The sequence below is a fragment of the Halichoeres trimaculatus genome, unplaced genomic scaffold (genome assembly GCF_033239565.1).
Source record: "Halichoeres trimaculatus isolate MK-OKI-2021-1 unplaced genomic scaffold, fHalTri1.1 fHalTri1_scaffold_12, whole genome shotgun sequence".
Lineage (NCBI taxonomy): Eukaryota > Metazoa > Chordata > Actinopteri > Labriformes > Labridae > Halichoeres > Halichoeres trimaculatus.
Genome location: NW_027437190.1, coordinates 15,111,994 through 15,137,129, shown reverse-complemented (window position 1 = coordinate 15,137,129; position 25,136 = coordinate 15,111,994). Strand labels below are relative to the sequence as shown.

Here is a 25,136-nt window from a genome sequence, read left to right as displayed (position 1 = left end):
TTGCTGATCCCCCAAAATTAAGAAAATCTGCACCGACCGACCAATCGATCGATCAGTGCCAGGTTAATAAAGCTCTTTCGGTTTTCTTGATTGGAAAAGGAAAAGCTGATAAAAGCAGAGCTGACTTTTTCACTCAACAGATGTTTGCCTTTAAACTTCTCATTTAATAACCAAACACTACAAAAACCTAAATTTGTCTTCTTAAAATCTGAGTTGCAAGATCCTACTTGGCACTTATATGTATGTGTGTGCAAAATTCCAGACTACTGTCTTTTTTCCACCCCAAGGATTGTCAGTATCAAGGGAGCTCCTGTCACAAAGTCACTCAAGGTCTGCTCTTCTGCTTATCTTGCACCAGCCCCTGTGAGAGAGACAGAGAAACGAAATGTGTAGGAGAGAATAAAAAGACGTCAGCAGGGTTTTTGTCTGTCTGAGCATTTCTCTCCTACGTGAACCTTGTTTTAAAGTTGTATCTCGCCTCCTGAACGTCTCCTTCTCAGATGACAATGAGTGACTGATGGTCCTCCGGGCTTTCATCATCAGCCACTGCTGTTTGTTTTGTCACCTGTCGCCCCCCTTCCCTTCTGCCTGGAATCCTCAATAACGGCACAATCTTTAGAGATCAGTACCTTGTCGTCTGAGGAAGGACACTTACGCCACATTAATACAAGATTTCACAACAGCGGGGACTCTCTGATTGAGAGCACAGGCTTTGATGCTGTGGTCTTCCTCTCTTTCCTCCTTCCTACCAGGACCCAAGCAGGAGACTCTGTATGACTTCTGGAGAATGGTGTGGCAGGAAAATTGTTTCAGCATCGTAATGATCACTAAGCTGGTGGAGGTTGGCAGGGTAAGTGCTGTGTATAGGCAAAAACACCAACACCTTAAACTCACAAATCTATAGGAGAAGGTTTGAGAGGCTGTAGGAGAGGCTGTCGTATTTTTGATAGGTACAGATCTTGCATAGCTTTGCTGAACAGCCTGACAGCAGTGTACATGCCCTGCATTTATGTGGATTCACATACCACAAGATGCTTTTTGAGCCAGGTGCCTTAACATTTAGAGAAAAGTTCAGAAAGCATATGAATATTTCTCCCTGTCTTATCTGTTTACTAACAATAGCAGTTCAGCAAGTGGAGTACGTTAGCGTAGAGAGTCTGTGACTCTTCATTGAGCACATGCAATTTACTGGATCATTACATTTGTTACCTTTTATTTGTGTGTTTTTGAAAGCATCATGAACCTATACTATAGTGTGTTTCATAGAAATGAGCAGTATATCATGGCTGTAACGATAATAGAGTCAATGAAATGTACCATAAAGTACCTGAGGAACATAAAAACGTCTTCTAATCCTCACAGCTATTGCTGCTAACTTCATATATATGCTGCATGACTACACAGGTTTAATGGCTGCACTGCAGTTCTGTTATTTTCTTACTAACATTATCATCCATAGTGTATGTTTGGCACTGGGCACTCCATCCTTTTCAGTCAAGGCAAAAGAAACACATTACCTGTGAGGCTGGTTGAAATGATGATTTTCTGCAGCAGCAGTTCTCCTACATCAATTTAGTTCTCCATCCTAACAATTCTGGGAACAGTCAACAAACAAGGACTGGTCTGTGCAGCTGAATCCAAATAACACCTCCATTAAATAAATAAAAAATTGCCGCCTTTGTGCCTGGTGTTGGTGCAAAAGATTGCTGCCCTCCTGCTCATTATGCTTTCCTCCATTATGTGATTATTGTGCCTTTCTTTTCTTTGCCCTCTGAGATGAAGTATCTGCAGAGGAACAGGTTGTTTTTTGTTCTTTTCCACAGCATTCGCAGCTCAACCTCTGTTTATTTCCAACTTATTACATGCCACTATGATTTCTTAGTTCCAGCTAAACCAACAAAAAACGTATGTCAGTTGTTTTAATTAGATAGGGATTAATATGAACCAGAAATTACTTTATTTTCTACCCTGGTTCGTAAAATATCTGAGATACTTTTAAAAAACAACTGGTTTCTTTATGATTAATTTAACATTTATGTTGTTGGACACAAAAGGCTTTCCTGAAATCTAAAATTGACTTCATAAAACATAATCTTCACATTCGTCATGTAAATTCAAATTCAAATCATCAGGTTCAGGTGTAATGAAAATGACACACATCTGGTGTCACTTGTTGAACAGTTCATCTTGTTCTTACAGCAAATTTTATGGACATAAATTACCTGACCTCTTTTCATGAGTGTGAAGCTTTTAGCAAATACATGAACAAATAAACTTCTCCTGAAATAAAAGGAGTTGTTGGTTTTTAGACAGTACACTGTGTTCAAGGAACAAGATTGAGTCAACAGGATACTTTTTTTTATCAATAAATTGAGTTTTTTATAGAGTAGAGGAAGTTTTGTTTGGGTATGCCCCCTTAAAGACCCACCATTACCCTTAATACCAGGCTATTTGAGAATGATCTGTGTTCAAAGGTGAGGTTAGAACAGTCGAACATTTTCGCTGCAGGGAAAAACGGAGGTTCAACCTTCTATCAAACAGATTTATTTATGCTACATGAACTTCAGTTTTGCAGGATCATTCTCCAGGTATTCCAGTAGAGGGTTTTAATCTGTTGTTCTTCTGCTTTGAAACAGGTGAAATGCTGTAAATACTGGCCAGATGACAGCGAGATGTATGGTGACATCAAAATCACTCTGCTGAAGACAGAGACGCTGGCTGAATACACAGTTCGCACCTTTGCCTTGGAGAGGGTGAGTGCTCCTGAGCTCAGTGTTCACCATTTTTTCACAACTGACATTTGTCAATACTTGTGGTTGTGTTCTTGCAACTAGAAGTAGTGCATCAACAGCTGGGTTTGGATACTTGACAGGATGCACTCTGATGTGTGAGTCCCACATGTTAAACTGAAAGAAATTAACAGTAGTAGCTGTGTGAGCACCCGCTGTCTTTTCGACATAGCTGTAACAGTGTTGTGCCCCTGTTGGCCTTCATCCTGTCAATCTCCTGGGGGATCTCTCATTGGAGGGGCTCAGAGCGGCACGGCAGTTGACAGTGGCACAAACACAGTGTTATCATCACACTGTCACATTCGCTCTCCACAGGCACACGCCGTGGCTGCTTATTCAAATCTGCACAAATTTAGAAGCTGGTGACAGCTTGTTTCTCATAGCCCTTTTTTAAATTCTTTTTTTGGATTCTTCTCTTCAACAAATCTTTGCTTTGCATTGCTTCACTTTGTCATCGCCATACAGAGGAAAAAATTGCTGTGTGACTGCAGCAGCCTCCTGAGTAGAGAATCCTCCCAGCTCTCCCTGAGCTCAGAGAGCATCAGTAATTTCTTTCTGCGTGTCTGTCACTCTGCAGCTAGCTAGCATGTGATACCCGCAGGCCGTACTGTCCTAGAAGACGTGGCACCCAACATAAATAGTGCCCTTGTTCACACACTGAACTGAAAAATCTGGGGGGAAATGTGTCAGATGATTGTAAGCACCTTCAAGATGAAATAGTGGTCCTGTGGGCAGTAGCAGTGCTGCTAAATGCCAATGAAATATACTGTTTAGCATGCACTGCTAACATGTACTGTTTTTCTCTGACAGAGAGGATACTCGACCAAGCATGAGGTGCGTCAGTTCCATTTTACATCCTGGCCTGAGCACGGTGTGCCCTATCACGCCACAGGACTGTTGGCCTTTATACGAAGAGTGAAAGCTTCCACACCTCCTGACGCTGGCCCTGTTGTGGTCCACTGCAGGTAGTCAAGTGTAACTTAGCAACAGCTACTACCTGCAGTGTTGTGAAGCCAACCCAACAGTTATTCTTTTTAGTAAATGTGCGAGGTTGTCACTTTTCATTTTTCAAGAGTACAACAAGAAAGACTCATGACAGTAAACTCATGGGAGACAAAGGAACACTAATGTATCAAGAGAGGGTCATGTGATTGACATAGGGCTGCAGACAGTTTACATAAGCTACAGTGTACAAAGCTACCTGTCCCTCTTATCAATGTTACAACAAGAATGTCATTTTAGAAAATTAAAAGAGAAATGTTTCTCAGGTAACTTGTCATTTTTCTCTATCGTCTTTAATGCTATTTTGTTACAATGTTTCCAGAAAGGATTTTCATTATTTTAATGAGAACTTTCCTGGTGTTGGAGTGTTGTTTTCAGAAGGGGAAAGACAAAACAACGCACTTAATCAAGAGCTCATTTCAGATAATTTCATTCAGAATGTTCCTACTTAAACAGCTTATAATGTAAAAATCCACTGACAGGCAGCTCTGAGGCAGACAGGGTAGCTCACTAGCACGGTGTAGGCTATGCATTGTTGAACGCTATTTCCATAAAAGTGGAAAGTGGTGATGATATGCTTTAAATCAAAACCTAATTGAAAACAGCACAAGGAAAATATATATTGCTGAAATTTAGAATTTGTTGTAATTATCATTTCTTTTTTGTGGACGTATTCCCATTTTCATCCAATGCAAGCAACACGTTTCTAAATAGTTGGGATAAAAGTCTGGCAAAACAGTGAAATGCTTCAATATTCACCAGGTAGAACACCTCACTGTTAACCAGCTGAACTAGCAACACGTCAGTCACATGGTTGAGTATAAAAAATATCATCATCAGAGAAACAGAGCGAGTCTTTGTGAAGTACAGATGGGGGACAGCTCACCACTTAATGCAAGCCAGGCTACCTCCTCAGCCTGCGTCTTTGAGGCTTAAAAGGACAGGGCCATTTATTAACACACAGTTCAAAGGACAGAATCCATGACAGTATGTGGGTGCATTAATGGACACTGTATAGATGACCCCCACATCTGTAGAGGCTCCATTAAAGCTGAATGATTTGCACAGGTTTGGAGCGAAGATAAAATAAGGCAAGATAAACTTTATTGTCCCCGGAGGGAAATATGTTATGGACATAAGTGCAGTGCTGCTCACAGCCAATACATCATTCATACATTTATACCAATTTACACTAACATGCCTGCTGTAAAATAAATAACTACATTTACTGTACTGTCAAACAGACAATGTCTGGAGTTATTCAAACAAGATGACGCCAAACTATATTCAGCGTAACAACAGTGTTGCTCTGTAACAAAAGATTAAGGTGACTTGCCACATGCTGAAAATGTTAATAGTATTGTTACGCATAAAATGCAACTTAGACCCCAAACTACTGAGCAGCTGAAGTCCTCCCAAATGCTCAGGGTGTCGATAAGAACAGTGACATGGCTTTATCTTAACATTTTTGAAACCTTGCATTGGACTAAAACAAGTATTTTTGTTATGCTTGAAGACAGTTACAGTTTCCACATTTGATATGATGTGCCCTGTATAAGTAGTTTCACCATTGTGCAAATCCTCACACTCCATTTCTGTTTACACTTCAGTGTAGTGACAACTATGGCAGCAAGGTTGCACCTTTTAGAAATCTTTCTAGACCATACACTTCCTATTTTAATCATATATTGCTAACACTTGTTCCCCTTAAGCAGAAAAGCTGTCATAAAAAGTACAGCCTTTATTTTTTTTTTACTTGCTTTGAAGTCTGATGATTTATTGCTTTGAAATCGTACATGATTTCTCATGAAAGATGTCCTTTGTGTACCAGTGTGGGGGCAGGCCGCACCGGCTGCTACATCGTGCTTGATGTCATGCTGGACATGGCCGAATGTGAAGGCGTGGTGGATATCTACAACTGTGTGAAAACCCTTTGCTCTCGACGCATCAACATGATCCAGACAGAGGTCAGATCCAGTATATACCACATTCATGTACATCATGTTCATTTCATGTTTTCTGCACATATCCAAAGGTTCACGCCTCTGACCCCAGCACAGTAACCTCTCTCCCACTGGAAATATTGTAGAGAATCAGGTTCTTAAATATTTGTTTTTCCCTCCTGTTGTTTTGAAATTCAAAGAGCGAGTGGGGTGTATTACCATACTCCCCCTGTGGGACTTATGTAAAGGTCATTGCAATAGTTTAGAGAAAAGCCTGTTATTGTCTTTCAGTGTGCTGCGTAGGCACGTGCTGTTCTTTGAGATCTGGAGATGATTTGCATATCTAGCTCTTATTATGTAAATGCAGCATTGACATAGCTGTTTATTACATTTGTACATATTGGCAGGGGTGCTCTAATTAAATGCACACCCCGAGTGTGTATTTGTTTGTTAAGAATGAGATATTACACATTTCCACAGCTGCTTTGGTGCACCACCACTGACACTTAAGTTTATATTTAAATCAAACAGCAGATATATAAAAAAAACTTCTGCCAACCCTTTTGTAGTTTTATCTAGTTCCATCTTTGTATGTTCTTGACCTGTTTTCTTTGTAGTTTCTCTCCAGCTGTTAGCAAATGTTTTACACCCTTTTCATGTCATCTCAAACCCACTGGGGCACAAATGTTGTGTTATCCAAAATGTGTTTGTACACATCTCCTGATCATGTTATCCATTGTGTCTTCAGGAGCAGTATATCTTCATTCATGATGCCATTCTGGAGGCCTGTCTGTGCGGGGAGACGGCCATCTTGGTGAACGAGTTTGCGGTCACTTACAAAGAGATGCTGCGAGTCGATTCCCAGAGTAATTCCTCTCAGCTACGGGAAGAGTTTCAGGTCAGCACCGTGACCTCCTTCAATTTTCTGAGCACGGTTTCATTTTGTTAAAATATGCAGCCATTAAAATGAGAACATGCAAACACGTATTCAGATTTACACAGCCCACACACTGTCATTAGCATTCATAATGGAACTGATTCAGGCTCACCAAAATAAATCCTTCCTTACTTAAACTCTTATTACGACAATACAATAATTTGGTGTAAAAACCTCCTCATGTATCACAGAACTACCATTAACATAATGCTTACGGTCCCTATTTTTAAAGTTCTGTTTAGAAAGCTACTCTGTAAGTAACATTAATACCATTTTAATAGTGCAACATTTAAAACGTTAAATGCAGATTTTTCATAGAAAGGTGATACAAAGTACATCAGCAGTCGGGAACATGTTGAAGAGTATTTTACTTTATGTATCTTTTGCACAAGTTCGTCTGTGGACTCCCCATAAACAGCCTGTTTGCTGTTCACCCACATAAGCATCAGACAATGTAACATCTCCTCTGTTGTGGAAATGATGTACTTCACAGCAGAGAGAGTTCAGACAAGAATAGACTAATGGGCATGTGTGCGTGCTGGTGTCATGCATCTGTCTATAAGTGCGTGTTGTTTGCATATGTGAAGGATTTTGTTAGTTTCCCTTCGCTTTTGATTCTGTGCGACTGTCATTGAAATCCTCTGCCGGGTGCTTTGTAGGAATGCGCTCTCAGAACATCGCATTAGATGTTGATTAGGAGAGGAGGAAAGCCAGCTGTGCTCCCACATGCCTCACCTGCCCCATTCGCCTCCCTCCTTCCTCTGCTGTGCTGTTCAAGCGGCTGCCGCATTGATTTCAGGTTTAGCATTTCAAAGTGTGACTGGAAAAGGCACATGCTTCTCCCCTGAAGTGTACAGTTTTATTCTGCTCTATACAGAAACCACCACAGATCCTATTCTGGGAAGTCGTCTTGTACCTGGTGCTACATACTCATTAAAGTTGTTTTATTTATTTAATTATTTTAAGAAACATATTTGTCCCTCACTTTGATCTTGCAAACTCTAACTGATAACATTATCTTTAAACTCCTCCCCCAGCCCAGTGTTTGCTTTTACTCTGTCAGAGTCAGCTGGTAGATTAGCAAGTCACTGATCTATTATTGATGTTGTGTATTAATAATCCAACTTTTTCATGTTGTCAAATGTTATTACAGCTAATTCAACAAAGCAAAAACCATTATGGAATTTCTTTGTCATGTTTCTTTACTTTAACACATTCTCTTGTATCATGCTGTTAGCCTGTCAAATGCTTCTTTTTCTTTAAATCAGTTTGTCAACATGATGCTTTGAGTACTAAAGACCCTTACAATTAAACTTACTTGATTTTTGGCATCCTCTGCATCATCCCCACTCCCCTCCCTCCCCCTCTCTGTCTGATTCATGTCTCCCTCCTCTTCCTCCTCCTCCTTTCCTCTAACATCTTTGACTCCTGCGCTGTGTCTCATCCTTCCTCAAGCCTCCCGTCTTTTTAAAACGCTCCTTTTGATTTTCACTCCTGCCTCCTCTCACTCTTATCTCACCTCTCGAACACTTAAATTGACAGACGCTCAATTCTGTGACCCCCCACCTGGATGTGGAAGAGTGCAGCATCGCTCTGTTGCCCAGAAACCGGGAGAAGAACCGCAGCATGGATGTTCTGCCACCTGATCGTGCCCTGGCCTTCCTGGTTACAACCGAAGGGGAAAGCAACAATTACATTAACGCAGCCCTCGCAGACAGCTTCCACCGGCAGGCTGCTTTCATTGTGACCCCGCACCCTCTGCCCGGCACCACGGCTGACTTCTGGAGGCTGGTCTTTGACTACGGCTGCACAGCTGTGGTCATGCTCAACCAACTCAACCAGTCTAACTCTGCCTGGGTAAGTTCAAAGAGTTGTTTACTATTTTACTGTCTGTGAGTGACAGTGTGAGGAAAAACAGACACACTTCTCAAGTTCACTCAAACAGTGGCTGTAGTTAGCTGGATGAGTCTTTACTGCCAGTCTGGAGGTTATCTGAACTTTACTTCGAGACTTTCTCCTGACACACCCTGCCCTCACTACTCTCTATCTTTCTGTGCTTAGGATTAGTTCCTTCATGCCATTTTGTCAGGCTTTGATCCTTGACCACAGTGATCTCAAGGCACAACTAGATAACATCCGCCCCAGATTTTTCTTCTTCCCTCCTCAAGTTACAACTCTGAGATTAGACTTCCATTACCCTCCAGCCACATCCCAGGGTTCTTTTTGTTGGCGTCCCACTTTTTTCGAATGAGCATATGTTCTCCTGTGTGTCACAGTACAACCCGTTCTTTCTTTGACACTTACAGTAATAGCTATTGTAATGAGCAGCAGCTCAACACAGCTTTCAAGATAAAGATTTAAGTGGAATACTTCAAAAAAATAATTAAAGGAGTGTCTTATATTCACATTAAAGCTGAGATTTCAAAGTAAGTAAAGCATTTCATATCCTGAGTAGCTTTGTTAAGCTCTTCCATATGGTTGGATCTCCAACAGCAATGATCTGATGATTATAGAGTTATAGGCTCTACAACAAAATGAGGTGCTATAATTAAAAAAATAAAATAAAGTAAGCAAAAATTCCTCAAGTAATACCACAGAAATATCATCATACCTCAGCGTATAGTCAGCAGTCTGACATCCAACTTTGATGCTAACTCAGCTGTCCCTAAATTTGTCTTATCCAGACAGATAAACAGATCTTTGAAACAATACAGAATCAATAAAAAAGAAAGTCAAGAAAAGTCAAGTGTTGTTCAAAGAAATAAATGCTTGCATCTCACTTTAGTTGGGTAACGCTCAGGGAGATTGGCAGGCATCCAGGTTTTAATGGAAGATAAACAGCTGTGCAGAGATTGCAAAACCCAATAATGCCACTCCACTGGGGCAGTAACAACTTGATAATTAGCAAAAATGACAAACAGAAATAAGACATGTTGTTCTTTCTGAAAATGGCCTGATGAAAACTGCAAAGAGAGAATAGAAATGGTCCCACAACAGATCCTTGGGGCACACCATGGAGACATTGCCTAAAAGAAGAACAAAAGACCCAAAACTCAAAACAAAACATTTCAGGCTTTTCAGTTTAATTCTGAAACAAGGTGTTCCTGCACAGATAATTTAATAACATTTAAATAAAAAACCACTGAATCACAGGGAAGAACTTATGAGCTAATGGTAGATGCAGAATGTAGATTTTTGGTTTTAGGCATAAATACAAGATTTTCTTAGCTTTGCAAAGTTCAGTTTTAAATATTAAATATTAAATATTTCAAATATGCATCAGCGCCTCAGAGAATAGGTTCTTTTTCTTAATTATGAATTTTGTTTTTGTCCAAGGTCTGCGTTTGGTTATTGTAAAATTAGTGTATGATTTTTTGTAGGTGTTTCTTAGGAATTTGGAGGAAATATTTTTTTGTTTTAAATTAAAGCAGTGCAGACGATCAGTTATAATGTAGTCAGTTACTTTTGAAGACAGGATACAAGAAAAAATAGAATCCATTTTCAAATATATCTACTGCTCAGCTTTCTTCACCCTGGTTCCCTGGTTTATCCTTCATTGTTTAATGCACCTCTTACATTAAGTACCGCTATGGACAGCTTTCACAGTAATTCACTGTCATTTAAGTACCTCAACCTTGGCTTTCCCAAAAGTGGAAGAAATTAGACAAATAAACTTGAATCATTTTGTATGATGGGTTTTTAAACTGAGAAATGCAGAGAATCAGTGATGGCTTTTGAGCAGGCACTTTATATCAACCACAGTGAAAGAAAAGTAGATATATATATATATATATATATATATAAAAACAGAGAGTTGAAGTACCAATGTTCAATCCCTTTCTTCATCCACGTCCCTGTAAATGTTTTTCATCTTGTTTCATTTCAGTGCTCTACAGATCATTTCAGGTCTGGCAGAAAATTGAGTCACTGCTAGTTTAAGTTGTTCCTTTCATAATCTTGTTATGAACTCTAGTATAAAGTTCATTCGGGGCGCTGGAGTGCTCTGCCTGCCTCTTGTTGCAATCTCTCAAAGCACATTACATCTCTTGCTCCCTGAGCTGACTCTCTAACCTCATTAACTTAAGCGTTTGACTCTGAAATTTGTGAATAAGTAACTGTTTTTATGATGCACATTTTTAAACTTTAGTTACGAGGTCCCACACAGACCGACCTCAAAAAACAAATAAGACAAGAAGGTAAAAACTACAAAGAGCTCATAATAACTCAACCAACTCACACACTTTTATTTTACATTTTTCAAACCTTGCTTGGGGAGTTTTAATTGTTTATCAAACAGAGCAAAGTTAACAGTGATTCCTCTCTACTACATAAACAAAATGATTGACCGCTTTTATTACGTTTTTCTGACACCTGTGACTCCTGCAAGGGGGGAGGGAAGTAGATGAAACCTCAAGCACTGTGGAAAAAAAAAACAACAAAAAAAAACGTTTGATCCTTTTTTTCCTCTTTTGAAAGCAAATTATCATGAAGAAGGATACGTCTGTTGAAAGAAATCAGGATAGGCTTTTCAGTCGAAAATTTACATACAACAGGGCAAGATCAGCAAAAATATAAGAGGTATCGATTTCTCCACAGGGGGTCCCAAAATCTATGCAAACAGAAAGTTCCCCCTTAGAGCTTCAACTCCTTTTCACTTTGACAACCCAAAGTTTTAGGAGAAGTGTCAACGTTTTGACACCAACTACTAAGGTATACATGAGAAAGACTCAATAAATGCTTACTTTGTTTAACAACATCTCTGTGACCTCTCTTCACCTGTAGCCGTGTGTTCAGTACTGGCCGGAGCCGGGTTTGCAGCAGTACGGGCCCATGGAGGTGGAGTTTCTGTCCATGTCAGCGGACGAGGATGTGATCACTCGTCTGTTCCGGGTCAAGAACGTTACAAGGGTGAGTCGGTGTGTTTTCAACAAAGAACACCTTCACGGGAACATGTTGTGCCATTCAGAGGTATTTCACAAAAGATGGCTTGAACCTCATTAGAAATGCATTAGCTGTGGTCCTCTGTGTGACATTTTACCTGCAGTACATTCAGAGCTGCTAGCTGTAATGTGCATCCAAAAACATGACACATGTCGTCAAAATCAAAGTACATGGACTTAATTGACTATGATATAACACCTCATACCTCTGAAAAAAATCTTGCAAATAACCTGTGCAAGCTCTAAAATCAGTAACTTTTGCTTAAGCATTGTCGCCTGTCCCTACAGCTTTACTAAACAACTTTGTCTGTCATCATTTATGTCGAAAATAAAAGCACTTAAAACAGAAACGTATAATTTATTTGCACATAGCATGAGATACGGTAGATCATTGAACTGTATTCAAAGACTAATTTAAACATACTTTAAAGAGCATTGTTTGACATTCAGCCATCCAGAAAACTCAAGTACCACAACAACCGATCCACATGATGTCCCCATAAGATTCATACATATTTCAGATATTTTTATGGAGAACGTGAGAAAAGCCAATTGACATGCATGCAACAAAGGTCAGTCTTTCCCTTTTTCAATTTCTTCTTGTCATTGCCTAGATAGGCGTCTCCCCTCTCTCGTGTGCCTGTCAGCATATTAAGGAGGCCTCTTATCAGGCTTCAAAAGCAGTGTCCTTTGATTTGTTAATAAACATCATCATACATTAAAAAGTTATCCAGTATGTGGAGAATCGTAAAACTAGCCAAATGAAGAAATAGAAAGTTCTGTGAAAAAGGGATGTCTGCATGGTCTTAATACAACTTTTCCTCTCCAGATGTTTGCATATGTATGAAACAATTATTTCTACTTCACTAACACTTCAACCTGTGCTGGTTGTGCGTGTGTGTGTGTGTGTGTGTGTGTGTGTGTGTGTGTGTGTGTGTGTGTGTGTGTGTGTGTGTGTGTGTGTGTGTGTGTGTGTGTGTGTGTGTGTGTGTGTGTGTGTGTATTCAGATTCAGTTTGTACCCAGGGATTTGCATAAGCACATGCATGCATTCTGCTCAAGATTCACTGTCAACCAATTATTAAAGAAATCTGTATGCAAGGTGTCGAGCCAGCTGCCATTAGAAGCAGCGCGACATGAAGAGCACAGAACTTCCTGTGTTGATTGGCATCCTCACCTCCTCTTTTTCATTCGTCCTCCTTGTTCCCCTTCTCTACCTGTGTCATCTTATTTGTACTCAGTGCACACCACTGTCAGGGAGAGGGCAACTTAACACAGCATGGAGGACATCGAATCACACATAAATAACACACACTACTCCCCTTTCTCAGTGTATGTTTCCTGTGTGTGACAATGATATACAAGGGTGGGGAGTTAAAGTCAGAGGAAGTGCACTGTAAGCATATGTATGTGTGGCTTTGAGAGTAGTAAAAAAAAAAGACATTGTGTAAATCCCACCTCCGCTGAGGCAATTCCTCCATGCATCGTTGGTGTCTCTGCCAGCCCAATTTGCATGACTTACAGTTCTCCACTGGTCCTTAAGTATTGGGTGAGATTCTACAGGACAAGGTTATGAACACACAGGGACCTCTTGCACACACAGCTAGAGCAGCGCTTTCACCTGCAAACTCATATATCTCGGCTGCTGAGCGAGCACAGCTAAGAGTGCCAGCATGTAGCCTGGGGAGCACTCAAACTCTGGTGTTAACAGGCACTCACAGAAATACAGAAACATCCAAGAAATGTAACACAACAATGCAGCCACCCTCTGATCCAATGTGTTTTCTGTTGCTTCTGAAGCTCCAAGAGGGCCAGCTGGTGGTGTGTCAGTTCCAGTTCCTGCGTTGGTCGCCATATCGTGATGTTCCCGACTCCAAGAAGGCTTTCCTCAACCTGCTGGCGCAAGTGCACAAATGGCAGAGAGAGTGTGGAGAGGGACGCACTGTGGTCCACTGCCTGTGAGTAATCTGCAAGCAAAATGCATCATGTACTCGAAATGAAAAGCAAAGAAGACAAGACTGCAGTAAACACAGTCTGTGTCTGAAATGAAATGAATTAGCGGTTGAAGAGTGACATTTAAAAGGGCATTTAAAACGAAAGCTTATTCATTGAGGGGAGAATCACTGAGATGTCTGTAAGAACATGGAAAAGCATGACCAAGTCTGATGAATTATGACAGAAAGTCTTTTGTTTTTATGAGCCCTTTATAACTGGATGCTTGTACACAGAAAAGAGGTACACACATGCAGTGAGAGGATATAAAAAGAGACTGATGTTACCAAATATAGCCCTGAAATAATGACTTACTAATGGTGGAAGAACAAAAAGAGTTAAATAAAATCACCACGCTAAAATAGAATGATTATTCAATATTATACATAGGATGAGGAAAAAGTGACTAAAGCTAAATAATTTCTAACTACACCCTAGAGCAAGGTGTGAATTTGGGTAGGGACAGTAGGGGCATATCCGTACTGCTTCAGATACTGCTAATGCATGTCCCCACCAATGCTGAGGCAAAACCTGAACAAGTATTAAATTGTGACGGCAGCTGATGGGATAGAACAGATCCCTATTGTTATTGTCGTCAATTAAAGTCAGTTTAGCTGCCCTTCACATTAGCAACAAGGATAAAAAAGCTTTTAGAAATAACACAAGACACAGAAATAAGTAAAGTCTGATGGCAGAGGCTGTTTCCTGCTTGTTTGGATTGAGGCTTGAGTTCGATTATATGCTCTAAAATGAGTGCACAAATTGTGCTTCAAAGTACCACGCTGCAGGGAAGTGCAACATGCATGTTGTGTGCTTCTGCGTTGTCCCACGCCCACAGAGCACACACCCGCTGATGAATATGAATGCAGAGTCCAGCTCATTGGTAACCCATGGCACGTTTATCCCCACCACCCCAACCAAAAGCACATCACTCAGCGCTGTCACACAGTGTTACCCACGACAACCAGGGAAAGAGATTATGGAGATCAAATCAATTATGGCTTAATACAGAGTGCAATGGTTCTCACTACAGTAAATCTGGGACTGCCAAAGCACTGACGACGATTGATTACCTTAATATTGCTTGTATACGCTGCTGAGGCTGCCATACCCACCTTCCCTATCTCCCTCTCAGGAGGCAGAGTGGATTGTCCTCCAGTTTATTGATATTGCCTTTTATTGATGATGACCAGGATGATATTTCCAAGAAAATGCCACCTTATGATGTTATTTCACATTTTTTTCCTACCTTGCAGCTTTTCTTATATTGCTATTTTTGTATGGTGTACATGTTATGTGATTTGTAGCACGTGGCGGTCGTTAAAGGTTCCATTAGCACAAAACATCGTGATGAGATTACACATATTCTGCACTGCTTCTGTTGTTTTATTGTCATACACCAGCCTCTGAAACACAAGAGCAGTTGTAAACTACATCTTGTTGCTTAGCGATATAAGCATAAATATACAGGAAATGTTTGTTCATACAACACTATAATATGTAGCTCGCATCATTTATACACAAACACACACACACACACACACATAAATATATATAAATATATAAAACTATCTTCATGTTTGCTAATCTAGTGCACACAGCTCTGCAGGAGCTGCATTGGTTAGCAGAACTGTCCTCATTGCATTGTCATATTTTCAGCATCCAACAACTAATTAATGATAAATTATAAAACTGTATCACAAAGGAACCAATCAACATGATCAAAAGTAACTGAATTGACATATTATGTTTAATTTAAAATGAATAATATTTATCTTGAACTTACAGCTTGACCCATTTTCCATCAGTAAACACCATCTCTTTACACCGTTCATGATAGTAATGCTACTGCATTAGTGGAGTAATCATCAAACTGATGGTTTATCTTTAAATTTAACACCAGTGTCAATCCACCAAATATTTTTTTAGACATTTGCTGAAAACTGAAATTTATGAACCTCATGATGCAGGAGTTGTCAGGTGATCATGAAATCATCATGATTTATCACCTTGGGACCATGTATGTCAGTACCAAGTCTGCAATAAATGCATAATGATAACCACTAAATGTTAACAAAGTTAAAGAAGAGGACACCTCTTTCTAAAATGTGTTGCATCTTTTTCCCGTGCAGTAATGGCGGCGGTCGCAGCGGCTCCTTCTGTGCCTCCAATATCCTCTTGGAGATGATCCAATACCAAAACATGGTGGACATCTTCTACGCCGTCAAAACTCTACGCAACTGCAAACCCAACATGGTGGAGTCCCTGGTAAGAGGGTTGTTTTTTTACTATGAGGAATTTCTGTATTCACTCTCAAGTCTTCATGTATTAATTGAAGAATACTGTGTCTTTCTGCAGGACCAGTATCGCTTCTGCTATGACCTCGTCTTGGAGTACTTGGACTGCTTTGATGACAGATAGCAACTAAATGTTTACCACAGCGGCAGTATCCAATCCGCTGGAGATTTGATTTTGATACCACCCAGTGACCCCTTTGCTTTAATGTGTGGACCTGTTGACTCGGCACAGAAAGGACTGCAAAGGAAGGAGAGAAAGAAGAAAACATGGTCGTGGTTCTAACTTTTAACCTTTAATGTACAGCCGTGATTTCCTCTTTGTTGGTGATGTTTATCTTTTTTGATATTTTTTTGTGCTTTTCTTGGTCCTCTTTGCCGACAGACTGCAGCTATTTTGTGCTAGAGGTTTTGGTAGCAGCAAAACAGTATTGCCATCTACAAAATGGACCTGTCTTTCTGAGGAGGGTCACCTCGGCTTTCATTGTTTCACTTAAACAGAAAAGCGGCCGGATGAAATCTCAGACTTTACAGGCTTTGAAGAAGGTGAAAGCATTTTCCTCTCTCAAGAGCTACATGCAACAGCAGCCTGCTGTGGTTGTGGCATGACTTATCTACCATACCAGAAACTGCCTTATATTTGATGCTTGGACAGATTTATTCAAAACACTGAATAAATCAGGAAGGTTGTCACACAGTGTTAAAGCAGCAACAGGAGATTTTAAGAGGAGACCTACAGGATAAAGACAGAGCCCAGTCCTAAACAGTACTGATACAGAATCTGTAAAGTCGTGCTGTAAAGTTGTGTTTTGCCATTAACGTCTGTGCTGGATTACCATGTGTGCTACAGGTGGATGTTTCCTGGGACCACAGCTCCGGGCCCTGTGCCACCACAGGAGATCCCTGTCTCATTACTGTCACAGTGCCAACCCCACTGACTGACTTGAATCCTTTCTTTACTTTGTTCTTGCTCTTTGCCTACAAACATCCAGTATGTACCACCCTCTGAAGTGATTGTTTGAATTTCATACCCAGTGTGAAAGAAGAAGAAGAAGAAGCAAAGAAAACCGTTGGAGAAACTCACCCTAACATAGGTGTGTGAAAATGATGCTTCATCAATGCTGTGGTGAAGTGTATAACCTTGTGCGATGTCACAGGTTTGAGTCTCTACCTTACTTTTTCATTTTCTGTCTATGGCATGTATTTCACTGTTTTATTTCCCACTCAAGATGGGCCAGTTTGAAGTTATCGTAACCATTTTATGTGAGCGTTATGTGCGTTAAAGAAGGGGCATTACCGTTGAGAAGAGGGAAAATGCTACTTGAGTTTACCAATGACTTGGTTGGTCCTTACGCAAAGATTTTCTTGCATCTTAAAAAGTAAAATTTTCAAGTTGTACATTTCTATTTTTTTTTTTAAAGAAGACTATTAAGAAACATTTATCCAGAGACAGCAATGTTAAAATATCCCTGATTTTGTGGACAACATCTGCATTTTTGTAGCTTTTAACCCCAGGGTTGATTCAGAAATGTCCAAGAGGTTCACATGTGTACACAATATGAACTTCTTTCAGCTTTAAAGCCTCATTAAAGAGATCTGAGTCAGACATGAAGCAGTTGTTCTTTTGATTTTAGTTCTCCATGCTGTCTCCTAAAATTTCTTTGAGGGCAGTTTTTTAAAGAGGGCTGCTCTTCAGGACCTGCCCTAGTAAACAAGGAGAGATGCCTAAAATCTGGCAGACTCTGGAAAGAGGTGTAATGTGAACTATGCTGCTACTTTGCAGCTCTCACTGTGGCTCAGGTGGAGGAATATGAGATGAATCTTAACAGTGTACCAACATCAGCAGGCTCCCACAGGTTCACAGGTGTAGAGCAGCTTGTTTCTGATGAGGATGAAGCTACAGAGCAGTCGGTGATCTGACACAGAGTCACTGGAGGAAGTGCCTGGACACTTTTTCTTGAGGGTTGGAAGTAATGTGTACATACAGATGTATATTATGTTCTGTGAATACTTTGTGAATAATATACTATATGTTTGCTGAGAGTAAAGACGTACAATAAGAAACACTACATAGCCACCAAGGTGAATGTGCTGTAAATGAACATTTTGTGAGTTTTATTGCCAGAAATTTTAACAGAGTAAAACATGTCCGTCACAGCATGTATGGATCCATTTCACTCTATGTCGTTTATTTCAGATTATTCCAGCCCATGTCTTTTATTTCAACAGCCAGGACTGTGTGAGTGCATTGTACTTTTACCATTCCAAAGCCTTTTACTCTGACTGCTCTCTGAGAGTCCCTTAGATTTCACTTGTGCGTCTCTGTATGAACCGACGGATGATGACTACTGTGTTTTTGACCATTGTATTTGTGGGGGGAAAGGTGTGTATTTAATGAGAGAAGATGGATAAGACGTGTATTTGGGGTCAGGAAGGGGGGTTGTTCTGAGGAATAACAAAAATAAAAGAACAAAGGGGGGAAAAGAAACGTGTAGTTGTTATTTTTTCATTGAATGTTCTGTCGAATATGCCAACACGGAGAGAAAACCTACTGTGGTTTCAGAATTGTCAGCAGAAGCAGAGACCTGTCAGCTGGGCTGGACTTCCTGTCTGTAAGCCTCTGACCATCCTGCGGTTTCACATACGGATGTGTTCTTTTAGCAGCTCCCCTCGCCTTGAACCGCATCGACTATTTGATCTCTTGCCCTCTTTTTAATCTCTCACTTTATTTCTTTCCCCTTTTCATCATCCCCCTTCCTCCCGCCCAACCTCTTTCTCTGTCCCCCTCTCTCCTTCCTCCATTCTCAACTCCTCTTCCATCACTTTCATTTCTTCCTCCCATCCTTCTCCACCTCTCTTTTGCACAGAGTAAGGTGACTCCTGACCGCAGACTTCCTCTTTCATCCACAGCCGTGATGAATAATGCAAAGGTCCTGCAAGCAGATCCAGTGTTTAGGGAAGGGACAAGTCAGATTAATTAGAGGACAAGACCCCTTACTTTGTGTGAGAGGAGAACCTTCATACGATGTGGCATTGATACGTCTGAAAACAAACTTTCGAATCTGGTTGAGGGTGAGTTTTCATAAATGCAGCAGTCTCTTTCTTTAGATTTATCCTTTGTTAGTGAAAAGAAGTAACATAATGCATAATAAATGTGAAACTGTGTTTCACATAGGTCATTTACCTTTACGCATTTAATAGCTGCAAGATTTTCTCAATTTTCTCACCTGCAGAAAGCTATTACGACCTGGAATCCTTAGCGGCAGGCTCCATCATCCTTTGCTCCTCAGATTTGACCGCTGGTTTAAATTAGCGCGTAATTGGAATCTTATCATTTAATTCTGGCGGTGTAATGACTGCAGTGTAAGGTAACTTATCACCCCCGGCCAAGATCCAACTGGGTCTTTGTCTTTTCTCTCTGTGCTTCATGTCTAATGTTCTTCCCCTGACAGGTTGGATGGATGTCAGACTCTCCCTTGTCTCCCTGTTGAGACTCCGACTGGATTCACTCTCTTGTGTTTCCCTGTGAATCTGGGTTGAGGTCCAACAGCTAGCTGTGTCAGATCATGTTAGGAAGGAGGATCAGATACTATCCAGCTCTAAAACATTTTTTTAAATTCATAAGTTGATTTGTAAAACTTGTGTTGGCTATTTTTTTTTCTTGATGTTCTTTATTGAATCAAACAATCCTTTAGCCTACCTCAAGCTTAGTGTTCATACAACTCATTTCTGACCTCTGGATATTTGAACAATCAGACTCTTTTACCTCTGATGTATCATTTGAGCACTTATTGATTCTTTTTTAGCAGCAGTTAGCATCTTTGCATGCACTTTAGGCAACCTTTCTCTGTGTTTTGAGACTTTATCCTCTGCTTTTATTCATGTATTTGCAGCAATGAACAGTGATGGCATAAAATTTACTGTATTTGTAGTATCTCTACTTTACTTTTCTTATTTTTTGGGTGAAGCTGATTAAATTTGCTCCTTCACTCTGGAAAACATCTTATCCAGGGGTTTTTCTAATTTACCGTAATGCAATAAAATCTTATATGGTTCTTCTTCAAAAGTTCTCAATTAACTCTGGTTCATTTGAATTCAGCTGCCCGTCTACTCACCCACTCCCACTCCTGTGTTCACATTACTCCCGTTCTTCACAACCTCCACTGGCTTCCAGTTCCCCATTTCATCCGGTTCAAAGTCCTTCTACTGACATTTAAAGTCCTCCATTACCTGGCCCCTCACCCCCATAACCTACCCCAAATTCTTGGCTCCTCTGACAGTGACCTCCTTTCCCCACCACATAGGACCAAGCTCTGAACCTGGGGTGACAGAGGTTCCCTCAGGAAGGGGCAGTAAGTGTGAAAACACGTTACCCAAAGACATTAATGACTGCTCTGACCTTTCCACATTTAAATCCCAGCACAAAACATTTTTTTTAATTGTTTTTAACTGTTGATGCTTAAATCATTGAGTTACTGTGTTTTGTTTTTATTGTGTCTTTTTTTGTGAGTTTTTTTTAATTTTTATTTGTATTTTGTAATAATAATAATAATAATACGTATTATTATTATTATTATTAGTAGTAGTAGTATTATTATTATTATCATTATTATCATTATTATTGTTATTATTATTATCACTCTGTCAATAAGGTACTCTGAAAACATTTGAACAGCGCTGGTTTAGGACAGTGGGTCTTCCTGTACATGTCACACAGAAATGCCAGGTTTCTGGATGCATTCTTTTGGGTCTGGCTTATCTTATTTTTTAATTTTATTGAGTGACTGTATTATTTTCATCTACCTGGCAGCAACATGAGTTGGTACCAGGGTTTGGAATTGCTTCTTTGTAAAGTGTTTTTACTTTCTGCCAAATAACTAATGGCATGGTACACATGAGTAACCCCGGTGAAGGTTGAAACTTTGGCAGAATGCTCTTCTACAAAACGTGGAGGTGTTTCCATCCAATACTAAATGCTTCCAGCTGCATTGCTTTGCTAATAAATGCAGATAAATCCAATATTCTCAGTGAGGATATTGTCACAAAAGCTTTGCAGGTGACCTTGCCAAAGCCTCAGTCAATAAGTAGAAGGAGAAGATGCATATCCTTTAACATAGAGTGGAAATAGTGTTAGAGGCTTTTAGGAATGAGAGGCTATACCTGGATCAATGTGTGATATGATTTCCTAGCAGCAATGTGGACTTGTAAACAGCTATTCTCCGAGGAGGAATTCTGCTTCTCTATCTGCAGATTTCCAATAAAAAGCACATGGCGAACACATGAGCGCATTATCTTGTCCTACCATCCTGGCAGAGCTCAACTTCTGCAGCAAAGTACAGCAAAGAAAGCAGGAGATTCTGGCTTTGTGTTCAGCAGAGCGAGGACGGGGAGAGGGGCTAGCCAGATGGCTCCGTCCACCATGTTTTCTCTCGCCGGCTCTATCCCCACCAGTTGGCCAGACCGCAGCCCTTATCTCAGCAGTGTGCTCGCAGCTCAGTGAAAGTCACGGTTCACGTGAGAGAGAGGGAGCTGGTGATGGTTCCAGCCCAGATCACTCAGGCAAACAAGAAGCCAGAGACAGATAACCAGGATCAGAGGACACATGAGCGACCCGGCCGTCCCTTTCCCTCGTTATCACACTCACCTCTTGCTGTTAGTTTGCTCCCAACTATAGACACCAGACACCTGCAGCGTTTCATTTAGGATACTGACCTGTTGCAGTTTGTGTCCTTTAATACAGCAGTTTAATTATGCCAGAGGAGGAGAACAAATCACTGGCATAAAATACATCAAGGCAGAAGGGAAATATGAAATCCGGGAAAGGCAGGAGATGGTGGTTTAGGAGTTCTATAACCAAAATAACATTTTCTTTGATTTGTTTTTTCCCCAGAAGAATAGAAAATTACCAAAAGAAAATATAAATGTCTGGCTGACAGAGAATTGTAAATTGTTTGAATGGAAAACATAGTTAAAAGCTGAATGAAGAGTGATACAAAACAATAAAATCTTCACATAAGTACCTGTGTTTAAAAAACTCAAAGGAGAAGGTGCAGACTGAGAAAAAAAATGGATTGAAGTAAGAAATGCTTTGGTAGCTGGGATATAACCAATGTTTTTATGGTGGGAGTGATACACTTTTTTCAAATCCTGAAAATAACCTCCATAATTTGACTGACTGCTGACAAATCAGGTGTGTTAATATAAAGAAACTGACCCTATGTAAAGTGGGGTAACATTGTGGTAGTAAATAACTCATCATTTAAGTTGAAGCATCAGATTGAACATTTATGTTTCCGACACAAATATCTATCTCAGTGTCAAATAAACCCAGGTGAAACAGAGGCTGAAGTTATTCTCCTCCAAGGATAATCCTTTGTTGTTGGTACCTATAGAGATGTGCAGCCATGAGGGCCTCTCAAGAAGCTTGTAAATGATCTTTTGTCAACATGAGCCATTCCTAGGTTGTGGCAATAAAGCATCTCTAAGCTGCCATGAATTTGAGGGATGGGCTTATCAAAAGGTCAGCGCTTTGAGGGACTGGCTTAGCAACTGGATTTATCCTTCGGTTTATTTAGAGCAGAAAAATGGGGCCACACACGACGGCTAACATCAGTCACCCTTCATTGTGATTCTCGGCAAACATTGACAAGAACAAAGGCACTTGTGATGTGTTTGAGGGTGGTAAATAAAGTCTTGGAATATACTGCTGTCAATAAATGGTGACATTTCACTTTGTTGTTGTAAAGTTGTAAAAAAAAAAACAATCCAAGCATACTGCAGAAATACATGGATTAGACAGGTCTTAAGTTTAAAAAAAAAGGTAAAGGGACCTAACTGTAAACCTTAGATACCTCTGTTTTTGTTTTTTGTTTTTTTTTAACAGGGATGGGTTGCTTTCTGCTTTTCAGCATATTTTGCTGTTGTGTCTCTAATCCATTAATTCAAGGACAGGGCTGGCCAAAATAAATCCTGCTATCAACTTTAAAGGCAATTAAAACTACAAAGCAAATGCTGCAGCCACTCCTTGCAGTCTTCATTTTCTTGAATGCTTTCCAGGTTTCTCAAAGTCTCTGTTTATGCTTCTGTTTTTCCTTCATCTACCTCTCAGCTGCCCCCCTTCCTCCCCTCCCTCTCTTGTCCTTTCGCTCCTCGTCTTTCTTCCCTTTCCTCCGGCACTTGGGGAAATAGATGCAGCTATGAGTGGACAGTTGCACAACTGATAGTACCATATTAACCTCAGGGAGAACAACAGTCACCCTCTTCCTCCTCATCTCTCTTCCACACTCTCATACCCTCAGTCCTCTTACTGACATCCCTGCAGCTATGTGTCCTCCCGTCCTGCAGCTGCTTCATATCTTCCTTTTGCCGCGGCGAAGTAATGTAACGCTGCAGAGGATGTGATTTGGTGCATCTTCAATGTAAATGTGACATTCAAAACTGCTGTCCCCATGACTTAAGGGCTCACGTAGAGCCTTGTTCTAAATTCAGTACCTCACTCTGAGGTAAACATTTATACAGTGAATATGTCTGCTATCACTTAGACAAACTGAATTTAATTTGAAATAACGTAGGGTGAGAGGAAAGCTCTTTTCAAAGATGGAAAAAAAATGAATGTACAAATGAATAACCTAAACCCTGAACATTCATATGCTGTGAACTGTTAGCTGTAATATCAACAAAAGCATGATGTCAGCAGGTGAATTACTTTTGTAAAAAATGCCAACTGTTAATCCCTATTCAACCAACTTTCACTGTGCACCCAGAGTAACATTGGGAACCCAGAAATGTAAGGTAGTTAACACTTAGTGAGGCTGATTTCCAAATGTGCAAACTGACATCAGCTGGTTAGCGTAGTATCTTATAAAGAGGCAACTAAGTAAACTCATTGTTCACGAAGGCAGTGATTTCTGCAAGTGTGACATCAAAATACCCTCAAAGTAAGCTTGAAAGAGGGGGTACTAACCCTTTGGCACCCCCTGAAGTATGTTTAAATGACTTACTGCTGAAAAAAATCCCTATTTTTCTCACACTTGTTTTTGAGAAAATCTTATTTCAGCCTCTGTATGAAATTCTTCCTTTTGTCTCTCTAAGGCAGACCTGGGCAAACTACGGCCCGCGGGCCACATCCGGCCCTTTGTACGTCCCTGTCCGGCCCGCGTGAGGCCAATCATAAACATAAACATAAAACTCGTGCGGGTGCATATGTCTTAAAACTCCATCTATCACAGGCACTGAACAAGACATTTTGGATTGAATTCTCCCTCTCTTTCACTGGCTCAGTCAGTCTCCTCCACCCTCCTCTGTGTGCTATTACAAACCCGCAAGAGAGTGCCGTTGGTACACGCGCAGCGCATGTACGCGACGGCACTGTCTTCAGTACAACGATACGCGTTTCATTATTTTAGAGTCAGCCTTCTCACTATAAAATTCACGCTGCTCTTTCCTGATTGGAGAGGATGCTGCGTTAGAGCAGAGCTACGTTAGTCTAACTCACGACATGTCATGTCAAAGTTCTCCAAAAAAGAAAGGAAACAGCTAAGGCTCTGATAAACTCTGCATCAACAAGTGCTGCACCGTTATCTGTCTCTGTCTCTGAGGTCTACTGCAGCGTCTCTGGATCAAACCAACTAAGAGAGGGGGGTGGATGGTTTCTGAGTTTTCGATATAACGCCCAAGTACGGGACTTAAATTTTGGGGACTATCAGGAGAAATCACAAGCCAGGAGAACAGCTGGAGAAAGGGTTTAAAAAATGGGAGATTCCCTCCATATTCAGGAGTGTTGGCAGTCTGCCAGCACTCTCGATCGGTAAAAGTGAGTTCATGTATGACAGATATTGACAAAGACGAAAACTTAAGACATTTTCTCTTTCATTTTAGGATTCAATAATTGTTTTGTTTTTTTCTACTTGACCTATACACCACAATTTTACATCACCTAATATAAACATTTACAGAGTGCTTTATTCTTCTGATAATCAGTTCCGACTATTCAAAATATTTAATTTAGAGCATTTTACGATGGAAGAAAGTTGGTGGCCCTCTGACACAATTCAGGTTCCTCATGTGGCCCCTGGTAAAAATTAATTGCCCACCCCTGCTCTAAGGCATTCCTCTGGTAGCCTGTCTGGGGCAAAGCTATGGACAGACCTTGGGGTTTCAGGCCTGCTCCCCAAACGTGTCATGGACAAGCAGCGAACTCTGGTCTTAAAATATGAGGCAATGTGGAGGTGCTTAAATCTA

The 25,136-nt window shown here is 40.5% G+C and overlaps 1 protein-coding gene across 4 annotated transcripts in view; it reads left to right on the top strand.

Annotated features, from left to right (window-relative positions):
- ptprub (protein tyrosine phosphatase receptor type Ub) overlaps positions 1–18,371 on the top strand; it is a 187,840-nt gene extending 169,469 nt beyond the window's left edge. For all 4 annotated transcript variants that reach the window (XM_074682957.1, XM_074682956.1, XM_074682955.1 and 1 more), the window contains 10 exons: positions 753–850; positions 2,637–2,753; positions 3,600–3,754; positions 5,623–5,758; positions 6,483–6,632; positions 8,214–8,528; positions 11,454–11,579; positions 13,411–13,568; positions 15,735–15,870; positions 15,961–18,371. In XM_074682957.1, the coding sequence (XP_074539058.1) occupies positions 753–850; positions 2,637–2,753; positions 3,600–3,754; positions 5,623–5,758; positions 6,483–6,632; positions 8,214–8,528; positions 11,454–11,579; positions 13,411–13,568; positions 15,735–15,870; positions 15,961–16,023 (1,454 nt within the window). In that variant the 3' untranslated portion in view covers positions 16,024–18,371. The remainder of the gene's footprint in view (positions 1–752; positions 851–2,636; positions 2,754–3,599; positions 3,755–5,622; positions 5,759–6,482; positions 6,633–8,213; positions 8,529–11,453; positions 11,580–13,410; positions 13,569–15,734; positions 15,871–15,960) is intronic.
- The last annotated feature ends 6,765 nt before the right edge of the window (positions 18,372–25,136 follow it).